The sequence below is a fragment of the Microcaecilia unicolor genome, chromosome 6, assembly GCF_901765095.1.
Source record: "Microcaecilia unicolor chromosome 6, aMicUni1.1, whole genome shotgun sequence".
Lineage (NCBI taxonomy): Eukaryota > Metazoa > Chordata > Amphibia > Gymnophiona > Siphonopidae > Microcaecilia > Microcaecilia unicolor.
In genome coordinates this window covers 111,840,375-111,864,732 of record NC_044036.1, presented here as the reverse complement: position 1 = coordinate 111,864,732, position 24,358 = coordinate 111,840,375, and the positions used below count along the sequence as shown (strand labels likewise).

The 24,358-nt window shown below is 40.2% G+C and overlaps 1 protein-coding gene across 3 annotated transcripts in view; it reads left to right on the top strand.

Annotated features, from left to right (window-relative positions):
* Window positions 1–24,358, top strand: part of CDC14A (cell division cycle 14A) — a 282,800-nt gene that overhangs the window by 210,126 nt on the left and 48,316 nt on the right. For all 3 annotated transcript variants that reach the window (XM_030205744.1, XM_030205745.1, XM_030205743.1), the window contains 3 exons: window positions 13,300–13,465; window positions 17,550–17,665; window positions 21,824–21,871. In XM_030205744.1, coding sequence (XP_030061604.1) covers window positions 13,300–13,465; window positions 17,550–17,665; window positions 21,824–21,871 — 330 coding nt within the window. The remainder of the gene's footprint in view (window positions 1–13,299; window positions 13,466–17,549; window positions 17,666–21,823; window positions 21,872–24,358) is intronic.

The window sequence follows — 24,358 nt, the reverse complement described above, 5'->3', positions numbered from 1 at the left end:
TATCAAAACGAAAGATGGGCACCCATCTTATTTCGATAATAGCAGTTTCCCCGCCCCTTCACGGGGCCATCCTTAGGAAAACTTGGGCGCCCCGTTTGATTATGCCCCTCCACGTGACACTTAGTCCATCTTGTGTCAGGGCTGGCCCTACATTGGACTCTTCCAGTTTGGCACAGTCTACCTTAATTTCCTTACATTCAGAATGTGGGTGGTGCTAGGTTGGAATGTTCTGAAACTTCAATGTTATCAGAAGTGAAATTTTGTGAAAACAAAAAGCAGAATCATAATTTTTTTTTCTGTTAAATACATTTTCTAGGAAAGTATTTTGCTTTTACTTCATCCTGAGTGAGTTTATAATCTGTCGGTAAGTGCATTCAAACTGAATTTCTGTGGGCAAGCTCTCTATGAGAAATTACATCTTTTTTAGGATCTGCTAGGTACTTGTGGCCTGGCCTGGACTGGTCACTATCAGAGATGATCCTGGAACCAATGGACCTTGATCTTATACAGCATGGCTTTTCATACATTCACTTAATTTTTCACTTGCAACATGGCATTACCAGGTTTCATCTGCCTTCTAGTCATTTTTTGACCACCGTATGATGAAATTCTCCACCTTTAGGACAGTGCTGTAGCACTCCTAGTTCCAAAACCTACACTGTTTGTCATTTTTCTTGTCATTGTTTAGCATACATTGCACAACCTTTCCTCTGGAAAATGTAGATAAAAATGGAAGGCAGAAATGTATGAAGATAATGTGTGCTGTGTGTTCTGCTGACAAGATGAATAATTATCGGACACTTGCAAAGTCATTGATTGGAAAATACTGTAGTGTTTGCAGATATGGCAAATGATAAATGAATCTCACTTTGTTTCAATGATTTTATTGTCTGGTTCATTTATACAACATATAATCAGAACAGAAATGCATATTCTGAGAAAATTTAAATTATAATACAATAAAATATACAATTACAATACAGCTCCCTTAATATCATTAAACCAAAAGTAACCTTTTCCCATCCGTCCCGAAGATGCGCATACACATTTATTTTTCATCATTGGTTGAAAAACCATTAATCCAGAGCCTTATTAATCATTAAGATCCTTGCAAACTTAACATTGTTACCAGATTCAAAATCATTGGACCAAACTTTGTGAAACACTACAAAGTTATTCATCCTAGCAATTATTTTTTTTATAGAGGAGTTGATGACGGCAATTGGTTATACCTGTTTTGAAAGAGATCTGAGCTACTTTCCAGTGTCTTAAATATCACACATTGTGCAAGTTAATTATGCTATATTCCCATTTGTGTAAGTACAGTGCCTTTCTCCTCACACCCTTGTACATTTTTCACATTCTTCTGCTAAAAACTGGAAGTCAAACTGCATTGAAAGTTTTTATAACTGATCTACACAACAAGCTATGCTTTCATTATGCTTGCATATGTCCTCGCACCCCTTGACTCAGTATTTGGTGAAAGTCCCTTTTTCAGAATTAACAACCAGGGCTTATTTAGGATAAGTTCTAGCTTTGTAGAGCAGGTTGATGCCGTTTTTGCTCATTATGCTTCACAGGGTAACTCGAGCTCTTTCAAGTTTGCTGGGGATTATTCATGGATTGAAGTTAAGTCTTGCTACTGTTTGGATTTTGGTCTGGCTTTGACTGGGCCACTTGAAGGCATTCACTTTCTTCTTCTTGTTGCTTTTTGCTTTGTGCTTAGGATCATGACTCTGCTGAAAAGTGAATCTTTTTCCCACTCCCAGATCTCTGACAGAGATACTTTTTTCTGCAGTGCATGCCTGTACTTGGAACCATCTATCTTGCTCTCCTACTTTATTATGCATTTTGAATTGTATTTTTTCAACAGCAGACTGTGAAAAATGTACAAGAAATCTTTTAGGAGCCATGGTATTTCTACTCCATTATTTGACTTCTTGACCCCCTAGCAGCAATACTGTAATATTATTTATTTTATTTATTTATTAGGATTTATTTACCGCCTCTTTGAAGAAATTCACTCAAGGTGGTGTAAGGTATGATTAGATCAAACATGAGCAATAGGTAATTATAGCAGTAAAAATATTTAACTAACAAAACAAAGTATCGCATGGTATACTACTTACAATGTCAACACGATATGTAATAGAACATTTTAATTGATAGTGAAGGGTAAAGCAAAGATGTAACATATAGATAGGTAAGAGAGTAAGAAGAGTTAGAAAGTAAGGTGACTAATTTAAAGAATGTTGCACACGAGGTCAGAGAGATGGTTAAATATTATCTCAGCTAGGGTTGGCGTGGATAAATATGTCCTGAGTCAGTATGTGCAGCCCAAGTCATTCCTTGTGGGAGTGAGACTAGCAAGTTAGTTACTTCTTCCATTAAATACCTGGTAGAAGAGCTAAGCTAGAGAGCTTTGGATGCCATTTTAAACCTAGGTGCCAATGGGACCAGTGAAACTAGGGATTGCTCCTGCATGCCTTCTCCCCCATTAACCACAAAGGAGACTCCCAGTGGCCTCCAGGGAAGGTTAAGGAGATGGGGGACTTTCTAAAGAAGCAGCTTTTGAGAGTGGGGGTTTGATCAATAGATAAAGGGGTTTTAAACTAGAGAGTTGCAGGGGGACAGAATCTAACTCATCCCCATCCATCCCCGTGGGAATCTAGCCCATCCCCGCCACAAGTAATCTCCTCCATCTGAGTTCCCAGCCCACCCAGCCTTTGCTGTGCCGCAGTCACCTTGACCCCCCCCCCCCCCCATGAAAGCCAGATTTTACAAGCAGTAAAAATTATAGTAAAAGCAGCATAAATCATTTTCTTCTGTATTACTACTACTTATCATTTCTATAGCGCTACAAGCCATATGCAGCGCTGTACACCATACTCTGCTAAGATACCAGATGTACAGATTAGCAGGACCCAAAGCAGTCCAAATCAAGTAGTCAGAAACAACACAGTTTATACTTAATTGTTCAATCACCCTTAGGATTCACCTTTGGGTTTTAAAAGCAAAATCATGTGCATGTAAGGACTGGATAAACGAATTAAAGGAAAGTTTTAAGCAAATGCCCTTAATATGTAATACTTGGTATCAATAATGAAACAGAAATAGAATATTCACATGGCAAGCAGCCTGAGGCAACAGATTTATTTTCCACTGAACATAATTTACTTTGTATAAACTTGGCGGCTAATACTGTGCTGACCTGGACAATGTTGGTACATTTTGACTGACGCTGGACAGAACTTCTACATGAAAGATACCCTTCCCTCATTATTCAATACCTCTCTGTAAAATAGTAGTAATAAAAAAGGCAAGTGCATTTTTATAATATACCACTTCAATCCACAAAACAAAAGGAGCAAATTCCCACGTAATCTTTTTCTTTTAATGTAGGCACAGGAAATAAAAAAGATTTTAAGTTCTCCCAGGTTTCAACCTAATTCATATTTAATGTGAGGTATAAATGTAATAAATAAGTAAATAGTCTGAATGTTGAGCACCTGATTCTCATAACATATCATCTGTTTTAGTGGCCCATTACCAGGAGAAAAAAAAATCTCTGCATGAATGTAACAGTGTTAGGGTGTCCCTTTAAACAGTTCCTTCAAATGACACACTGATTACAATTTATAAACAAATTACTACTCTACCTATGAAAAGTTATTCCGTTATTATACTTCCTCTGTGTACATCCATATGCTACACAAGTCAGTATATTTGAAAATATAAGTGAGTTTAAATAAAAATGCTACCAACAATAAAGAACAATGTGGATTCAGCAGCTCATAGGTATGTTTGCTTTGTTTTGAGTGTATGGTGATGACGACTATTCAAGGAAAGTGAAACAGATATTACCCTGTCTTCAACTCCATTCCACACACACACACACATATCCATCTACCTCTCCTTCAGCCCTGGATGGCCTCAGTGGCCATTTTAAACAAGCGGCGGCAGCGAGAGGATCAGCGGCAGTGGGCAGGAAAGCGTGGGGACCTTTCCTGCTTCGAAGCAAGCCACTAGACCACCAGGCTTATCTGATCGCCCTTTTACTTCTCGATCATCTAGCGGTCCAACCGATTCTTTTGCCAGCTTCCTGCTTTTAATATACCTAAAAAAAATTTTACTATGTGTTTTTGCTTCTAACACAATCTTTTTTTTGAAGCCTCTCTTAGCCTTCCTTATCAGTGCTTTGCATTTGACTTGACATTCCTTATGCTGTTTCTTATTATTTTCAGTCGGTTCCTTCTTCCATTTTCAGAAGGATTTTCTTTTAACTCTAATAGCTTCCTTCACCTCACTTTTTAACCACGCCGGCTGTCATTTGGTCTTCCGTCCTCCTTTTTTAATACGCGGAATATATTTGGCCTGGGCTTCCAGGATGGTGTTTTTGAACAGCATCCACGTCTGATGTAAATTTTTGACCCTCGCAGTCGCTCCTCTAAGTTTTTTTTTTCACGGTTCTTCTCATTTTATCATAGTCTCCTTTTTTAAAGTTAAACGCTAACATATTTGATTTCCTATGTATACTTACTTCAAAGCTAATATCAAATCTGATCATATTATCACTGTTATCAAGTGGCCCCAGCACCATTACCTCCCGCACCAGATCATGTGCTCCACTAAGGACTAGGCCCATAAATTTTCCTTCTCTCGTCGGCTCCAGTACCAGCTGCTCCGTAACCTTTTAGTGTCCAATGTTCCCATTAATCTGTTCCTATATGGCTTATTACGGGAACATTGGACACTAAAATTAAAGCAGTCCTTGATTTTGTCCCTAATCTCCTTTAACATTTCTACATACTGAGAAGGAGAGATGTACAAATGCATTATCAGTTTATATTTTATCTCCCAGTGAAGGACATTCTTCATCAGAGTATGGCAGTTCTGGAGACTGTTTACATTAAAGACTTCTTGACATCCTCTTCGAGTTTTCCTCACTTTCTTGTCCATCTGTTCCGGAGACTTTTCAGAAGATGTTCCTCCAACACATGGATACCCAAATTCAGCCAACCACCTCTTAGCCACAGGTACCAAATCATAAGCAGGAATTAGGTCTAACAGAATTTTATGATGACACCACCATGGCATTTGTTGCTGAGCCTGCGAACTATAGGTCTCAGTTAAAAATTCATGAGATTCTGATGTAAGAGGGAAGTGAGGCTACATAATGTTGTATCTGTAGATAAGAAAACAGGTCTCGCACAACCAAATCATATTCTGTACACAAAGAGGAGTGGGGTCGAATTATTCCTTCATCAGTAGCAAACTGAGTAATATATGACAAGTCTTTGGCGCCAAGCTTGGAAGCGAGCCAGACATACCAGGGAGAAATTAGCCATTACCTTAAATTGGCAGCAGAGTAGATACCTGAGGAGGAAACTTTAGTAGGTTATTAATCCATTGCCAAACAATACAAAGAGGGCGGTGAATAGGGCAAATATACCAAAAATCCCCCAATTGACTACTACAAGCATGCAACACATAGCTAAAATGAAATGAATGAGTTAAGAAAGTCTCCACTGGTGTAAAAGAAAAATGAGACACATTTCAAAACCAATCATTGATGTGTCACATGCGGCAGGCCAGTGAAATTAGAAGAACTGACAATCCAAGTCTCTCCCGCTCTCTAGGCAAATAAGCTCGAGGTATAGAAAGTCTGGCTTCCTTTCCATTGCACAAATATGTATTTAGCAATTTAGTCAATCGCTTATCTTGTTTAACACTCAGTACTAGAGGCATCATTTGACAAACATAGAGCCAGTGAGGGAGCAACACAATGTTATATAAAGCTACTTTCCCCATTAAAGATAGTGGATAAGTTTGCCATGTGCCAGCAAAGAGAGGTGATAAATTGCAAGTTCACAGGGTGGAGAGGTCTTTAGTGATTCTATTCTGACATTGGTTGTATTTTTTTGACAATACAATGAGCACTGTAGAAATTTATATCCTATGCTTGCTTCCAAGAGCAACTGTGAATGTGAGTAACAAGTATTTTTAACCACATGAAAGATAGGTAAATTTAAATAGACTATGAGGCTTATTTTCAAAGCACTTAGCCTCCCAAAGTTCCATAGAAACCTATGGAACTTTGGAAGGCTAAGTGCTTTGAAAATATGCCTCTATATGTTTGGTTAAATGGCTTTTGGGAATTGCTTTCCCAGTCTATATAAAAATATTTATCTCAGATACATAATGGGTAATTGGAGAACATGTCTGTCAAAGGGATTATATTCAAAAAAACTATACCTACTGGACCCCAAGTTAAAAACCTAAATATTAATTTGCCTTTCCCAAGAGTAAACAAAAGCCAATAATCTTAAACTGAATACTCAAAAGACCACACTATTGTGGTTTGATGATCATAAACAGGTTTCAGTGGTGTTACTCTTAAATTTTAAGAAAAATCAAGGGTTCTTGGAATAATTTTAGATTCCAATTTAACATTTAAACATCAGATAAATGAATTAGTTAAACGGGGTTTTTTTTTGTATTGCATCATCCTAGGCCAGCTAAGTCTTCTCTATTAATTTTGCAACCATTGCCCAGGAAGTCTTAGCACCACATTTGGATTACTGTAATTCTCTGTATCGTTTCCTTACTTTGAAGCAAAAGAGGCTTGAATTACTTCAGAACATCGCAGCCCAATTGATCTTTGGTGCAGGGAGATATTCTGAAGCATCTTCTTTGTTAAATGAGCTACAATGGTTAAAGATTGATAGTCAAATTTATTTTAAACTCGCCTGTTTGGTTTATAGAGCTTATAGAGCTTGGGTTGAATTCAGAAACTGTAAGTCAACTATTGATCTTTTCAAATAGTAGACCTTGCTTGAGAAGTGGGAAGTGATTAATGTTAGATTTTCCATCTATGAAGAAGGTTAATTGTAAACTTGTTAGGGAACACTCTTTTGATTTCCAAAGTATTATGTTTTGGAGTAGTATACTTGTTTGTTTGTGTCGGATTACTCCATATTTTCTATTTAGAAAATCTCTTATTTGTTTTCTAAACAAAGTTTGTGATTCTTAATGATTTGACGATATGTCATTTTTATATATTTTAATGTATAGATTTTGTGACATGTATGGTAAGTTTCTTCTAATGTGAAACCTTTTTATGGTAATCCTCTTTGCAATGTGGGTAAAATGCAGTCTGTAAACAATACAGTTTTCACGCAGTTGGCAGCCAAAGTGTGAGGCTCCTCAGGGCTCTCCCCTTTCCCCGATGCTATTTAATCTCTTAGGGGCCCTTTTACTAAGCCATGTAGGTGCCTACGCATGCCCAACGCATGCCAATTTGGAGTTACCGCCCGGCTACCATATGACCCTTGCAGTTATTTCATTTTTGATGTGCGTCCAAAAAATTATTTTTATTTTCTGATGCGCACCAGCTACGCGCATAAGTCATTACCGCCCGGTTAATGCATAAGACCTTACTACTAAGTCGATGGCTGGCGGTAAGGTCTCAGACCCAAAATGGACGCGCGGCAATTTTAATTTTGCCGTAATCCGTTTTCTGCAAAAATAAAAAAAGGCATTTTTTTTTTGCAGTCATGCTGAAAAATGAATCTGCGTGTGGCCAAATCCCGCCTACATTACCGCAGGCCATTTTTCAGCGCACCTTAGTAAAAGGACCCCTTTATGAGCTCACTTGGCTCAATCAAGCTTTTACAAGATGAGCAACTTTTTTCATATACAGATGACATCTTTGTTTATTTCAGTATTTGCTACTGTTAATGATACATTTAATAGAATATCATCTTATATCATTAAGCTTCAAAATTGGGCTGCTTACAATTTGTTAAAAGTAAATGCTACCAAAACTAAGGTCCCTGTGTTTCAGAAATCCTAATATTCAGGTTCCGACAGCAATTCTTTTATCAAGAATATCATTACCTGTAGAGAATATTTCAAGGGTTTTAGGTATTATCTTGGACTCTTCTCTTACTTTTGAACTTCAAGTTGCTCATCTTTGAGGAAGAAAAAGCTTTCTTTTGAATGAGGCAACTTCAATTGATTAGGTCGTATTTTCATTAACAACATTTCGCTTATGTAGTTCAATTTGAATTATTGTAATTCTTTATATATTGGTCTGAATGTTATGCGAAAAAATTGCAATTCAAAATTCGGCAGCTCATTTGATTTTTCAAATCACTAACCCCCCCCCCCCCCTGTTTACTAAGCCGTGCTAGTGGCTGCTTTGCGTTAATTCCGACCTGCCCATTCACCTTGAATGGGCTATGTCGGCATTGCCGCGAGGTAGCTGCTAGCGCAGCTTAGTAAACAGGGGGGTAAGTTTGAAAGTGTTGTAAATCTTGCAAATATCTCTCTATATAAAAAGCAACACCAACGTTCTATGAAGCCTCCAGCCGGAAGTGTGAAGGGGGCGAGATATCCGGTTTCCCTATGAGTGTCTGCCCCGCCCTCTCTGTAACACAGTCAGTGAAGGAAAACAGCAGAGCAGGAAATCAAATCGCTGGCTCTGTAACAGTGAAGGACTCAGAGGGGGGAGGGGAGAGAGGCCAGAGGGCAGGGACACACACACTCCCACATGCACACAGAAGAAAACATTGCTAGCCCCCGTTTCATTTGCATCAGAAACGGGGCTTTTTTACTAGTTTAGTAATATTTGAAAGCACATATTGTTTTTAAAATAGCCTCTTTTTTTTTGTTTTGTTTTACAAGGAAATGCCCAAGAACTAGTAGTTGGTGTATTATCTCAATCTTACTGTTAGTCTTCTTGACTTCAAGATCAATTGTTATTGAGATATCCTTCTGTTGGAGATATCCGCTATAAGCGTATACTTAAATCTATGTTTTCATTTCAGGCTATTCGTTTGGAACGCTATACTAGTTCTCTTAGGGTGATTCCAAACTATATGCTTTTTTGTAAATGATTGAAAACATTTTCATTTGACTAATTTCAGCTATATAATTTGTAGGGCTGTACCAAATATTTCTATTCGATTCAGCACTGAATACATTATTCATATTCGACCGAATAGTGATTTAAATTCAAATACTAGTAATCCAGGGCTCTACTGTACTAAATCCTACTGAAATAAACAGTTGATCTCTGATTTCATGTTGCTTCTTTTATTATTTGTTACGTTAAGCCTCAGTGCCCATATTCGGCCAAATAATATTTTTCATTATTCATGTTCAGCCAAATAGTAAAATATGCTATTCAGTACAGCTCTAAATTTTATCTGTTCAATTTTTGTTTTTCCCCATTATTGTTTGGGTCTATTTTTTTTGTAAGTCACATAGGGGACTTATAAGGATTTTACAACTAATCAAGTCTTAGATTAGATTAACATCCATAAGATGAGCATCCCCTGATAAGCAGTCAGATTTACTTTTACAATATGCACTTTTTACCCCACTAACGACATTTTGAAGATGATTGCTGGACGGGGGAGGGGGGAGTCTAGAAAAGGTTTTGTATGTATTGTGGGGGGTATAAAGCAGGTGTAGCCTAATGGTTAGAGGAGCAGTGTCAGAAACAAGGAAACACGGTTCTGATCTCACTGTGCCTCCTTGTGATCCTGGGCAAATCACTTAACTCCTCCATCGCCTCAGGTACAAACTTAAAAGGGACAGTTTTATAAATTGGCGCCAAGATATAGGTGTCACAATGAGTCACGCGTAGCATCAGTTCTATAACAGCTTCTGGGTGTGCCTAAGCCATTACAGAATACTGGTGCAAAGCCACTTTTGGTATGCCAAAAAGTTGGCATGCCAGCTTGTCATGTCAATGGCTGGTATAAGTTGGTGATCCTAACTGCACCATACAACACACACAACTAATAGTATTCTGTAAGTTGCATGCATTGCATGGTGACACACTGAAGACATGTGCATGCTCCCCCCCCCCCCCTTGCCGTTGCAAGTTACAAAATATCACCTAGCACTTATGTACATAATTTTCTATTATTGGTGCCATAAGTGCTAGTATTTTGTAATATATTCATGCTGTTACTACCTATATTTAGGTGCCAGCTTATAGAATTTCTCTTTAAGACTGTAAGCCTGCTAGGGACAGGAAAATACCTACAGCACCTGAATGTAGTCCATCTTGATCTACAACTGAAAAAGGCTAAATCCAAAATTCCTTCCCACTCTCCTCCTTCCCCTTCTCATTTTATCATGGGGTCATAGTCTCTAAATATTTTGTAATTTAAATCTTTTATCATATTTAATAAAGGAACTAGTTTTTCAATATCTGTTTTCTGATCTCTTCACAAAATATTGTATTGAACACTGGTTAACAAATAGTTAAAACTGCCCTTGATCTTTACTGCATTCATGTTTTCCCACATGATCCACCAGTTCTTCATTGTGACTTTAGATCAGGCTTGTCCAACCTTTTCTTATTTGGGGCCACATTTTATATTTTATAACAATCGGAGGGCCAAAACATGCATGCACTCATGCTCTTTCTGAGAATCACACACACTCTGAGAACACACAGAACAAAATTGGTTTACTTATAAAAATTTGCACACCCATTCTAGATAGTGTACATTACATTCACTGAATACACGCCACAAATTAATTGCCAAAAGAAAATCAAAATAATGCAACAGCATTTACAGTATTCAGGAAATATATACAAGTATGTTAACACTTGGCTCCCAGATAGGCCTAGTTCCCTAGTCCAGCATCTTCCTGAACCCCCAAGAAGCCACACTCTGCATATAGTACAACATCGGATAAAAAGAAAGTGATGCATGTCCCTCTGTACTGCACAAATATGGAGAGCAAATATAAATTTCAAAAACTGATATATTCCAATTGCTACATAAATTATTTGGCTCTGAATCTATCCAAAACCAAGTTTACTGTTATTAATCACGGTCTCATTATTTGCCTTCATAATTGCTGTTTAACGATACTGAGCTCAAAATCACACAGATTTGTAGCTTGGGTGTGATTCAGGACTCTGCATTGGCTATGCAAGAACAAGTCAAAAGACAGTCATACACTCGTTTTTCTTTCTGAGTGCAACTTATATCTTAAGGTTGTCTTCATAATTGCTGTTTAATGATACTGAGCTTAAAATCACACATCCACAAGCTTTGGGCACCAAAACCGAAAGTAAATGTGCTTTGGGATTTTGTAAATTTCTGTTTCTGGAAGATTATTCCTCTCCTTTAAAAGGAAAAAATTACAACTTATCCACATTGGCTATACTTGGAAATGGTTTAGAAAGCAGTTGCAAATAATTTCCCAAGCCTAAGGTATTTATAACTTTTAAACACTACAAAAAAAAGAGAAGTAAAGTGAAGTATTGTTATGCAAAAAACAGTATCCTAGATTTTAGTCATGCCCACAATTTATAAATCAAATCTATCTGCTGGGGAAGGAAAGCAATAAAAATCAGAAGGAAAAGCGGAGGCAACCTACTGAGCTTCAAGTTGTCTCTAAAATAAATACATTTGTAACTGATGAAAGAGTGGCTGCTTGGAATAACAGAAAGGAACAGTGTGCAACTTTTCTCAGAGAAGGTTAAACTGACCATTGTGAAACTCAGAGCATTGTGTGGGCAGCTGACAGAACACAGAAAAATGTATTACAGTGAAAACCATTTTTCAATTCCTGGAATAATATATCTGATGCTCTAATAAGTTGCATGGGGGATTTTTCCTCCTCTTCTGGCAAGCACCAGTAGAAAGCCCTTATTATTTACCAGTCTATGACCATAGTATTAAGAAATCCCATTTTTTGGTCTGCATCACCATTTGTATCCTGTTGTAAATAGGGTAGTGTTTTGACCAGTGCTTGTCTAGGTTTGTGCTTGTTGCAGCCTTCAGAAAAAGACCAGTATTCTGCTAGTGGGCAGTAGTGTTTGCATAGTGTATATTTTATAGATTAGCACAGCGGTTCCCAAACCTGTCCTTGGAGAACTCCAGCCAGGCAGGTTTTCTGAGTATCTACAATGAAAATTCATGAGCTTGATTTGCATGCATTGCTTCTATTGCATGCAAATTTCTCTCATGAGTATTCAGTGTGGATATCCAGAAAACCTGACTTGGATGGGATTCCTCCAGAACAGGTTTGGGAACCACTAGCAAAACAAATTTCAGCACGAAGAATAATAAGGGGTAGCATGAGACCTTGCTGGAGGTGGAAAGAACTGTGCTTATATAAATGTTAATAGCTCATGCGGTGCTGCTAATTTAATAACATAGTAAATGTTAGCAGATGAGGACCAGCTGACCCACTCAGTTTTCCTGGCTGTTCTCACTACTTTTTCTGTAGCTAGATAGCTGTAAATGAAGGCTCATGATGGTCACAGGAGCAAGAAAAACTGTTACTCTCCTTTTATATAAAACTAGTAAAAAAGGCCCGTTTCTGGAACGAATGAAATGGGCGCTAGCAAGGTTTTCCTGGGAGTGTGTATGTTGGAGAGAGAGAGAGCCAGAGTGAATGTGCGGGTGTGTGACAGAGTGAGACTGTCTGTGTGACAGTGTATGTGTGAGAAAGAGAGTGTGTGACAGGGCCCCCTCCCCGTTCCCTCCCCTCCTTTTCCTCCTCCTTCCCACACTTTGGGTTCCTTAAGGCTTTCAAATGTCTATGTACCCCCATGGCCCTAACGCCCAGTATCCGGATACCCCACCGCTTTCCTCCTCACCCCTCCCCCAAGATGTAATACTTTCACGTCCTTCATTGTTTTTTTAAAGTGTCCTATCTACCCTGTGTCCAAATGCCCGGCATTCAGATTGTGTTCCTCTCGTAAATTTTCATTTATTTCATTCATTCAGAACTTGCCACCCCCCCCCCCCCCCCCGAACACTTTTGGTTCCTTCAGTCTTTTAAAACTCTCCTATGTACCCTGTGTGCTAATGGCCAGCATTGAGATTGTTTTCCTGTCCCAAATTTGCATGTCTTTCAGTGGTTCAGAATTCCCCCCCTCCCCCCATTTAACACTTTCAGTTCCTTCAGTCTTTTAAAACTGTCCTATCAACCCTGTGTCCTAATGGCCAGCACTCAGATTGTTTTGCTTTGCCAAATTGTTTGTCACTGATGTCACTGAGGTCAGTGCGTGCCTGCCTAGCAGACCACTTCCGGCAGGCACGGTCCCAGGCACATCCTGTTGGAGGTGAGAATTATTATATAGGATTTATCTGTGATTCCACTCCATACTATACAAAACTTGCACAGGTTGTATATGCAAACATGATGTCCAAAAATGGTTATCTGCTGTTTAGATTTCTTTTTGGAGAATAAGAATACAGAGACTTCACAAAATGTATTTATAGAATGAGCTGCTATGGTAATCTGAATTTACAGGAAGCAGACATCCCTCTGGATCCAAGGAGATATTCAGAGATCAAAACAGAAGTCAAGATTTTTCCAGGATGGCAGCATGACCAGAATTGTTTCAAGCTTTGAGGACATCTCTTTGAATGAGAGCTTGAACAGACTGCATGCTCTGGACAAGGATGGACAGGGACAGGTGAGGAATCTGAGACGATGCTTTCTTGCATTTCAGCCTTCTGTTTCTTATTGCCAAAAGCATGATGAATGTTCATTTGATCTGATAAACATTGATGACTGCACTTGTGAGCTAACACTATCCTTCAAAGTATGACTGTGGTGTCATCATCTGAGATGATGTCCTGTTACTAAGACTGTTTATTGTCCATCCTCCAGAATAGCGATTAGGGAAAACAATTTCATATGAAAATATTACCTTTATAGTTACTGGTAGTTAAAATTAGTTACAGCAATTTCTCCCTGGTCACACAGAATTAGGAAAAGAACACAGCGAAGGTGACAAGATGGATGACGCCAAACAAACTTCAACTGGACTCAGAAAAAAGTTCACAGCAAGAGTTTATTATTAAAAAACTGGACTCGACACGAGTCGTGTTTCGGCCATTCAGGCCTGCCTCAGGAGTCCCTGTATGGCAAAGTGCTATTGGTTCTCATAAGGAGAGTCTTGTGCAAACACTTGATTACTCTAACAATACCTTAGGAAAATGGAGAAAGAAAACTTCTGAGCTTCTTGATGAGAGTGTGAGAGTCACTGATCTGTTCCACACAGAATTAGAACAGCAAGAAAATTCAAAGATCCAAAATTGATCTATTCTTTTCAGCAACTCAAAACTCCTGCCTTACAAGTGAAATTAGATTGTGTTGGAGTTTTTTGTCTTGGGGTTTTCAGCCAGATACCAACTGAGTTTGCATAAACCAGATGATACAATCAAAACAAAATACAAAATACACTCTATGAAAAGTGACTAATACTCTTTTTTGTTAAAGGGGAAGGAAAAGCCTCAAAGAGCTCAAAATCTCAAAAAAAGATTTAAAGAGCTGAAGAGATCAATTCGATCACTTAATTGTTCATCATTGGCAAAAACCTTCCCAAAAGAGCCTTCCAAAAAGAATGTATGCCCGTATTATTTATCTATGCGTTTCTTCTGTGATGTTGCACAAAATAACGTTTCTTGACAAATTATGTTGTTGCTTGACCAATTTAAGTTCAATCCAGAAAAAGCACTTATCTTTATAGCGCGCTACTGTGATGTGCAGAACTGGAGCCAAAACACCACTGTTCCTGCTGTATACATGCTCCCCTCGCTGAGCTGCTTCGGGGTCCTGAGAGATAGCCGTAGAAGGTGCATACTGTGAGCCATGCTTAAGACACTCAGTCAACCTGGTTTATTTTTGGCGGCTATAAACTTAGCCATTGAAGTCAATATTCAGCACTGGCAGGCTAAGTTCATAGCGGTCAAACATAAGCATGCTATTTATGCAGCCCAATTTGGCTGCAAAACTTAGCCGTTCAGCGTTTGAATATTCGTGGCTAGCCAGCTATATTGCATAGTGTAGCCGGTTAGCCACTCTGCGCTGACCGTGAATATTCAGTGAGAGATAGCTGGCTATCCCTTGCTGAATATTTGCGGATAGCTGGTTAAGCACTATTTAACCGGCCAGGAGCCATTCTTGGCTGGTTAAATAGCGCTGAATACAGGGTGGATAGTTCACAACTCAAAATGGGGAGTGGCCATGGGAGGGGCATGGGCACGTCAGGGGCATTCCCAGAAATTAGGCACAATGTTAGAGAATACTTGGATTTGTGCACCCAACTGTCATCAGCTGGGCGTGAGCACTTACACCAGCTTTTGGCAGTGTAAGTGTTCACTCCCAAAGTTAGACTTTTATAGATATAGTGGGTTATAAATAAAGTTTTATTATTAAGTACGCCAAATGGCATTCTGTGCAGAATATCTGCAGTGTTGCTTAATTCTTATCACTAGGTGCAGCAATTTCTTTCAAAATTACCTTTGCAGTACCTTCACCACCATCCCCAAGCTGGCGGTCATTTTTCTGCACTAAGGGCACATCTACTTTTGCTCTGTTCTTTGGGCATTGGGGCGGGGTATGGGATGAGCTCATTTACGTGCGATTTATGGCCATCTTTTGGTACGGGTGTTATTTCCCATGCTAGTGCCCTCTGAACATTCTACATGACCTAATGCCAGTTCTGCTGGAGCACTAATGGCCTCTAGTGCCGACATTAGGTTCTGAAAATCAGCCCCTGGGTACACTATCCAACAGGGGGAAGAGATACATACTCAGGCTGCTGCCCTAGCATAGGGAGTTTTTCCAAGATACACTGCAGCACACTGGCTGGAAAGTGAGTACTGGGAAACAGCAGCAAAAAACAAAACAAAAAATCCGAGGCATTCAACACAGATACCAAGGTACAGTGCTATCCTCTATTGCATTTCCCTGCCCAGTATGTTTGGAAAATGGTTTTTGATTTGAAAATGAGTTGACCTTCATTAACGTAATCTGAGTTCAGACATTTCTACAGCTCAGTAATTTTCTGGCTATTGTAAGTGGCCTATAAACTAAATTTTAGGATGAAAGATGACACCGTAGTCAACATCTGCTTCTCAGCTGGCACTCACTAATCAGGAGGTACAAACTGTGGAGTGGGGATGGTCAATGCTTTGTAGCAAGAAACACTTGAAGTTAAGGGGGGGGGGGGCATTGGCTAAAGCAGCTTATTACTGTATTTAGTAGCCTTAACATCCTATATACATACTATCTCTGAATTCAGATTGGGGTAGAACTTTTTTTTCTCTTACAAGTCTTTGAATTTGGTGTACCCTATGTACATGGTTGTTTTGAAATTTAAAACAGAAAGCTATCAAGCTTATTGCATGCGAGGAACAACAAAGAGATGTTACTGTAGTGTTCACGGATAGTCTGGACTTGATCCTAATGGGCTCGTAGAGAGCAAGTATGATTCCATCATCTGAATGGTCTGTGTTTTCCAGTTGCACCTTTTATTACAGCAGGGTATTTCCTTTCACCTTAATACTCTGTGGTATGTCCCATTAAGAATTCACGGCATGTCACCATTCATTTCTAGAATGTAGAAAGCTGCAGTATTTCTGAACTAATAGCATCAGGGGGATACTGCCTGATTTAAATATAACAACTCATACTGTCACCTCCTCTCCCCATCCCCCCCCCCCCCCCCAAAAAAAAAAAACTTCCTGTGGTTTCATTTCTTAATCATGCCTATAGCCACTGGATAGACTATGCTGGAAGTTTATTGTGCAGCTGTGTCTAGCATCTGTTGTGAGGAGAGGCCAAAACTATAGATCTGTCACTTAATTTTAGCCATGCCTTTGCTTGCTCCTTATAGGAGCCCAAAATACAGAGGTATTGAGAAAGTCAGAAAAGGAGGTTGCTTCATCAAGGGCAAGGCTTTAGGCTTCTGTCTACAGAGGGGTTTTATAAATAAAATAAATCTTATTGTTTTTTTATGTATTTTCACAAAACATTGTCAAAATCTGATGAATAATGCAACAACAAATGTAGACATCACAGTCTGAGAATAAGCAATACGAATAATGCATTCAGGGCACGAGGGGGCTGAATATTCAGCACAGCTCTACAAGTTTACCGTTGCTGTGTTCTTGATTAGTTGGCTTAGGTTTTATGGATTCTAGATAACTGTTGATGCTATGAAGCTTCTGTTCTGCAGTATAAGCCTTAGTACAAAAGAAGAAAACAAGTTCCCATTAAAAGAGTGCATTATTGCAGTGGGCTGAGAACCAGAAAAGCTAAGGTTCGGATCCCACTTTTCCCACTAATCGTCTTTGTGGGTTAGTCATAGTACTTTCCAGCAGTAAGGTCTCACTCACTACCTGGGCGGTAGTCATGCAATGTGCACCCACTGCCATTTATCGCTGGGTAAGTGCCACACAATAGAAAATACTACCTGGGCGGTAGTCATGCAATGTGCACCCACTGCCATTTACCGCTGGGTAAGTGCCACACGATAGAAAATAGAAAATATTTTCTAACACATGTTTTCAGCGTGTGCCAAATTCAAAATTACCGCCAGGGGCACACAGTAGCTAGGTGGTAATGCCGATTTGGCACACGCTGGATGCACGTATGCCCTTACACACTTTTGTAAAAGCCCCCCCCCCCCCCCCCCCCCAGTATTTGTGTGATATAGATTGCATCTTTCTGACTCTTTTGCTAAATCTTTCTTATCTATTCCTTTGTAGAATGACTATGAAGAGGAAGCAGATGTGGACTCCAGGACTGGCATGACTCAGGGGGACAAACTGCGCGCCTTAAAAAGCCAGCGACAGCCACGCTCTGCTACCACTGGAGCTCTGAGGTAACCCCCACAACCTAGTAGTTGGTCCCTCCACATGGAATGTGACAGAAATACAGTGTGTCTTAATTTAAAAAATGAGCTTGGGGAGGAAGCACAGGCTAAAATTTTGATATGTCTCATCTATCAGGCAGTCTACCAGGTCTTGCTTTGGATTTGAGACTTCCAAGGCCGATTCATTAGCCTTGGAGCACAAGGATTTGATTGTGCTGTGCCCCCTCCCCCCAAGTGTTTGAGATAGTATAAGTCACATAGAATAGATTTATAGGACTGTTAAAGACCGTGAGCCTCTGAAATAAGAGACCGCAATCCACAAGTTCATTTGCAAGCCCCATACCTTTCATTTACATAACATTGTTTAAATCCTCCCCATTCTGAAGAATCAACATGGAAGTTGTATTATATTCTTACATTACTCCTATTTGTTGCTTAAAGCGTAAGATGGTTTGTGCAGCCAGTTGAGAGAGCCCTCCTTGTGGAAATAGTTAACTGAACTACCAGTTTAAATCTAGCATTTTTAGCCATAGATGCATCCTACAAGCTTTCCCCATTGCCTGGTAACAGAACCTGAAAGGAGGACAATTTGAATAGCAAATGTGTACCCTTTTATCTTTGTAATTTCCCCCTTTGTTTAACTTCTCTCAGATATTGTTTTCATAAATAATTATAATACCATTTTCTGAGTAAAGAGCTTATTATGCACAGCTCTTTCGGAACCTAAGTGATGCAACTCTTGTAGGCGATATGAAACATGGCTTATGCTTTGCTCTTAGAAATTTTTTCCTTCAGAAGTGTGCTCTTCTAGAATGAGGCAGAAGATACACTCCAAACTCCTTGTGCTCTCTTGGGGAACAGCAAAGGACAGGTGGTAATTAAGACAATTAGAATGGAAGCCAAGGCATTGATGCGCTCATTGTAGTTGTTACCACTGTGTATGATAGGGTGGGGAGTTTGTTTAAAGGGGCAGGCAGTGTCCATCGATAAAGAGGGAATTTGGAAATGACCAGCGTTGTATCATTCCTGCTATTGTAATAACCTGAGAGTGCTCTGGGAATCGACGCCGCACCTTGAAATGTGATCCCGGGGTGAATAATAAATCTGTAAAATAAATAAAGTAGCAAGCTTCAGTGCTTAAAATATAAGATGAAAGGAATGCGAATCTAAGCAGTATGATCGGTCCACCTTCCTTAACTGCACTATTTGCTACAATTTGCATAAAATCTCTGCTGCACTATTACTATGAAAAAATTCTTGACTTGGTAGTGTGGGTTTTGATTTTTTTTTGCCTGTAATGCTGTCAGATTTTTAGTACAAGGGTAAAATACACAACCAAAGCACCATAAGAGAGAGAAGGCAGAACTAACTAAGCGGCAATGGATAACAATGGGAAAACAAGACTGATTTTAAGAGATATCAGAGTTCGCAAAACTGGAATTTAAAAGTCTCAGCTAGCCCCACACAGTGTAGCTGCTATCGCCCCATCTCATTATTGGGGGTTGACACTAAACTATTCACCAGGGTACTAGCGGATCAGTTAGCGCGTATTTCCCCGAGGGTTATACATTCGGATCAGGCTGGGTTTGTGAGTGGCCGCCAGACGGAGGATAATATACAGAGGGTGCTTAATGTGATACATAGGGTTTGGGGGGACGGGTCAGGACCTTCTTCTGCTGTCTTTAGACGCAGAGAAGGCCCTTTGACGGAGTATCATGGATCTTCTTGTTTCAGGTGTTGTGGGTCTTGGGGCTTGGTTCCCGGTTTTTGAACTGGATTCATATGGTATATGCTAATCCCGTGGCCTGATGTTAAGGTGAATGGGGGTTACTCTGCGATGTTTGGTCTTGAGAGGGGCACGCGCCAAGGGTGTCCCTTATCCCCATTGCTTTTTGGGCTGGTTATTGAACTCCTAGCTCATAGAATTCAGGATAATGCCATGATCTTGGGAATGCGGGTACATGGGTCGCAACATAAAATACATCTTTTTGCAGATGATGTTTTGCTGACACTGACGAAGCTGGAGACATCTTTGTGGAGAGTGATGGGCGAATTGGAGGCTTATGATCAGGTCTCATGTTTTTGGGTAAATATGGGGAAGTCAGAGATTTTAAAAGTGAGCATACCACCAGATGTGGTCAGAATTTTGAGGTCCCAATTCCCCTTTTGTTGGACGAGTACCTCTCTAAGATATTTAGATGTAGTGTTAGACCGAAATGGGGAGAGCCTCTATGACTTGAATTATAAGCCTCTAATTCTATGACTTGAATTATAAGCCTCTAATTGGTCAAATTTGGCGGGATCTAGATGGTTGGCATAAGCTGACGGTATCATGGTTGGGGAGAATTGTGTTGAAGCTGATGGTGTTACCTCGCCTCCTCTATTTGTTTATGACACTACCAGCCATGGTTCCTTCTAGAGAATTAAATGGGTTGCAACGCCTTTTTTCTCAATTTATTTGGACGAGTAAGTGATCCCAAGTGGCCAAACATATCTTCTGGTTGGGGAAAAAAGTGGGAGGACTGGCAGTACCCAATATCCGCTGCTATTATTATACAACACAGTTTCGATCAATATTGACGGCAGACGAGGAAAGTTAAGCAATGGGTGGAGATGGAGAAGGAGGGGTGAGATAACATCCCCCTATTGTATCTGCCTTGACTTCCTCCAGGAAGCAGACAGCAGGAGGGAAGGGGAGGGCTTTTCAGGAACTTAAGATGAAAATTTGGTGGTCAGTAAGGGGGAAACTTCTGGAGGGTCGGGTTTATTCCTGGTACACACCACTCCTTTATAATATTGAATTTGCCCGGGGGAGGGGTCAGGCTCTGTTTAAAGATGGGAAAGAAGGTTTAGTGTGTATGGGGCAGTTTTTTGATGGGGAAAGGGGAACAGTGCAGCCTCTTGGGGAGTTACAAGCGCGCTATCAGTTACAGTCCAGGGATCTATTCTGTCTCAAAGTTAAGCACTATCTTGCTGGGCCTCGAGTGGTAGAAGATTTACAGCGAAGTAAGGGCCTTTTTGAAAGACTGTTGGGACCAGTAGTACAAAAAGGAGCACTCTCTCAAATCTATCAGTGTCTGAACTGTAAAGGAGTGGGACATCATATGGGACAATGGGAGACTGACTTGGGAAGGCACCTGGGAGTAGATGAGTGGGAGGTGACATAGGAGCATATGGCCAAGCTGGGTACCTCCACGGTGATGGTGGAAAATGGCTATAAGGTGCTGTTGAGATGGTATTACACACCAGCTCAGAGCTATGGGGCTTTGCTCCACGGATCAGTGCTGGGGTGGGTGTGGGCTACAGGACACCTATAACTATATGTGGTGGGATTGCCCCCTAGTGAAAAATCTTTGGCAACAAGTATTCGAAATGTTTTCACAGATCCTGTGGGAGAGCTTGGATCTTAATATTGAGTTGGCACCACTGAATGCACCAGTGCCCCAAATCTCAGAGAGTGCAGCTTTGTTATAAAGAGTGGGCATGACAGCTGTGAGAGTGGTGGTGGTGGCGAGTACTTGGAAGATGCCCCAGGTCCTTAGCATCAATAAGGTAGTGTTGAAGCTGGACCACTGGTATGCCATGTATCGATTGATGGCTTTGCGCCGCTGTCAGGTGGCTTCTTTTGACAGGCGACGGCACCTATACAGACAATGAGGAAAGAAATGGGTGGATTGGGAAATGTGTGGGCCTCAGTACTCTAGGATTTTCTGTAGTAATATAATATATTAGGGTACTATAATAGGTTTGAGGGGCATGGGGGGGATTCTTGGGATTGTTCATGGATATTAGGTAGTAGTCTGTATTAGCTAGATGCAGTGAAGAACCAACTGTGTATCTGTTATTCATATTGTTCTTTCTTGCTACTACAATAAAGATATATTTAAAAAAAAAAACTCAGCTAGAAACAAAGGTTAGCATGGGCAGCGGATTTCATGATCTACAGTTCAGGACTTTCAGGGTGTATCCTGTTTGATATTTTTAATATTTACCCTTTATTTTCTCCATTTTGGATTTTCCTACCCCTTAGATGATATCATGCCTGGTGACTTTGACAGTCCTTGGAGGGCTACATCTTCAGTGACGACCTTGTTTTTATTTAGATGCAAAAAAGATTCTGTATTTAAATGCTGTCGGAAACAACTTAAGTTGCTTTGGTTCCTTTAGGTTAGAGGATATGAAAATGCACACAAGATCAACTTCCCAGCCATTCAGGTACATGTCATTACATACTTGCATTCCAGAAGTGTTTTATGTACTGTGTTGTATATGAGTGGAGGAGTGACCTACTGGTTACAGCAGTAGCTGAAATCCAAAGGGGTTAGAGTTCAGGTACCACTTCTAACCCTTCTTCCGGCCTTGGGTCACTTTACCCTCTATTGCCTCATGGATCAACTTAGATTATAAGCTCGAGATCTATACCTGCTATACCTGAATTCTAGCTTACCTTGAGCATGGGTTTGGAAAGACAATAATACAATTCAGTTCCTTAAAAATAATAAATCTGAACTGTGGCAACTAGACAGGTGTGTGTATCACCAGAAACGTTGATGGGGATTTGTACACTTTTGACAGTGGGGTGGGGCAATTATTAAGGTGCAGTAAAAGGTGAACCATGGGAGTCACCCACCTGTGGTATCTCAGTACCACAAGTTGCTGACTCCTTTAGTAAGGAACTAACACTGCCTAGGACAGTGGCCTAGAAGGGGCCATCAAGCCTTGGTCCAGTACTTCTGGGCCACATCGCAGAGGGGGTTAGCATCAGCCAAAAACATAAGTGGCATAGAACTTCCTCCCTCTGAAAAAAGATGTTTCCCTGCAACTCAACTAGCCCCTCCTCCAGTGGTGGGGCTTAGGAAGAAGTGCCCCCTGCCAGGCTACACCTCCCCCCCCCCAAGGCAACCACTCCCCCCCCCCCCCCGGGCCTACCTTAATTGAATTGCTGGTGGATAGCAGTGGCCTATGCCACCTGGGGCAGAGCACCCCCCTCTTCCAGGTGCATCACCCCCTCCCTCCAAACAGTAAGGGGGAGTGCATCAAGCAGTTGTAGAGTTGCTAGCTACATTTCATTTCCATTTCATTTATTATCATTTATATAACACTCTTGTCCAGAGTGGTATATATAGCAAACGTACATAATAAAATATTACAAAGAAGACATCTTCAACTACCACTCATCAAACATAACAAAAATGCCAAATCAGCACATCACATAAGTCCATGAGCTTCCTAGGTCACTGTTTAACGTGTCAGTAAGTGCTGCTTTAATAGTTTCTTCAACAATCTTGAATTCTTCTGTGTCCTGAGATGCTCTGGTAACTTGTTCCACTCTGTGGCTGTCAGCTTTGCCCTGGAACAGAAAATTGACTGTGGCTCCGTGACTACTCAGCTCATTCCCTTTGTTTCTGCATCCAGGGTCGACTGCACCCACCTCCCCGCCCTTGGTATGAGACTGGTGATTAGTGCTGTGGGAATGAACGATGCCTATTCACTTCTGCACTCGCTGGCACCCTAATGGTAATACAAATAACAAAAAATGATATTCTTGCAAAGTACTGATGTCATCAAAAAATTAATATTAACAGGAGGAAAAAACCTCAAATTGTAAGGGAACACTCTATCATTGATAACATCAACATTAAGGAGGTCCCTTCACTTATCATGGGTAAAAAAACCTCCTTTATTGTCTCAAAGAAATTTTCATTTTTATATTGGCTCATGCTCTACTTGAGACAACCCTTCGTCTATTTCTATAAATATAGTATGGAATGATGCACTTATCTTATTAAATCTGCAGTCAGCTCAAGACCCACCACGGCCCGACTTTGGCCACAGTTTCGAATCCTTCCTCAGGGTCTGTGGTGTCTGACTGGAAAAATCTGTAAATAAAGTGCATCAAAATTACATCAGTTCACATTATTTCTCTAACTAGACTTCACAGATTCAAACTCAAACCTCGGTTTAACTTACATAGTGCTTTCTTCACAGCCAGCTCACACTTATTAGTCCATCAAAAATGGCTCCGATTTATATATGCCGACGTCAGACGCCGACTTGATAAACCCCTCCTATCTCAATGTTCGTCAAATGACGTCATTTTATGATTACACGCTAATTCAAAAAAATTTATTCCATTCGATCTTGGTGTTCATACCAAATGGACATAATGTGTGTAAACGAAAAATCCAACGTTGTTCTTGTCTCAGCAAAAGAAGTTTCTTATCCCCTCCTCCAGTCTGCCATCTTAACTGTTGCAGTACAAAGCACCTTAATAAAGGAGGTTTTTTACCCATGATAAGTGAAGGGACCTCCTTAATGTTGATGTTATCAACGATAGAGTGTTCCCTTACAATTTGAGGTTTTTTCCTCCTGTTAATATTAATTTTTTGATGACATCAGTACTTTGCAAGGATATCATTTTTTGTTATTTGTATTATGAACTTGATGCAGATATCCATTAAAGCTCTTTTTAAGGTTTAGATTGATCTACCCTAATGGTAATCTCATGGTAACATAGTAAATGACGGCAGATAAAGACCTGAACGGTCCATCCAGTCTGCCCAACAAGATAAATTCATTTTACATGGTTTGTGATACTTTATATGTATACCCGAGTTTGATTTGTCCCTGCCTTTCTCAGGGCATAGACTGAAAAAATCTGCCCAGCACTGTTCCTGTACTAAATGTTATGAAGCTAATGTT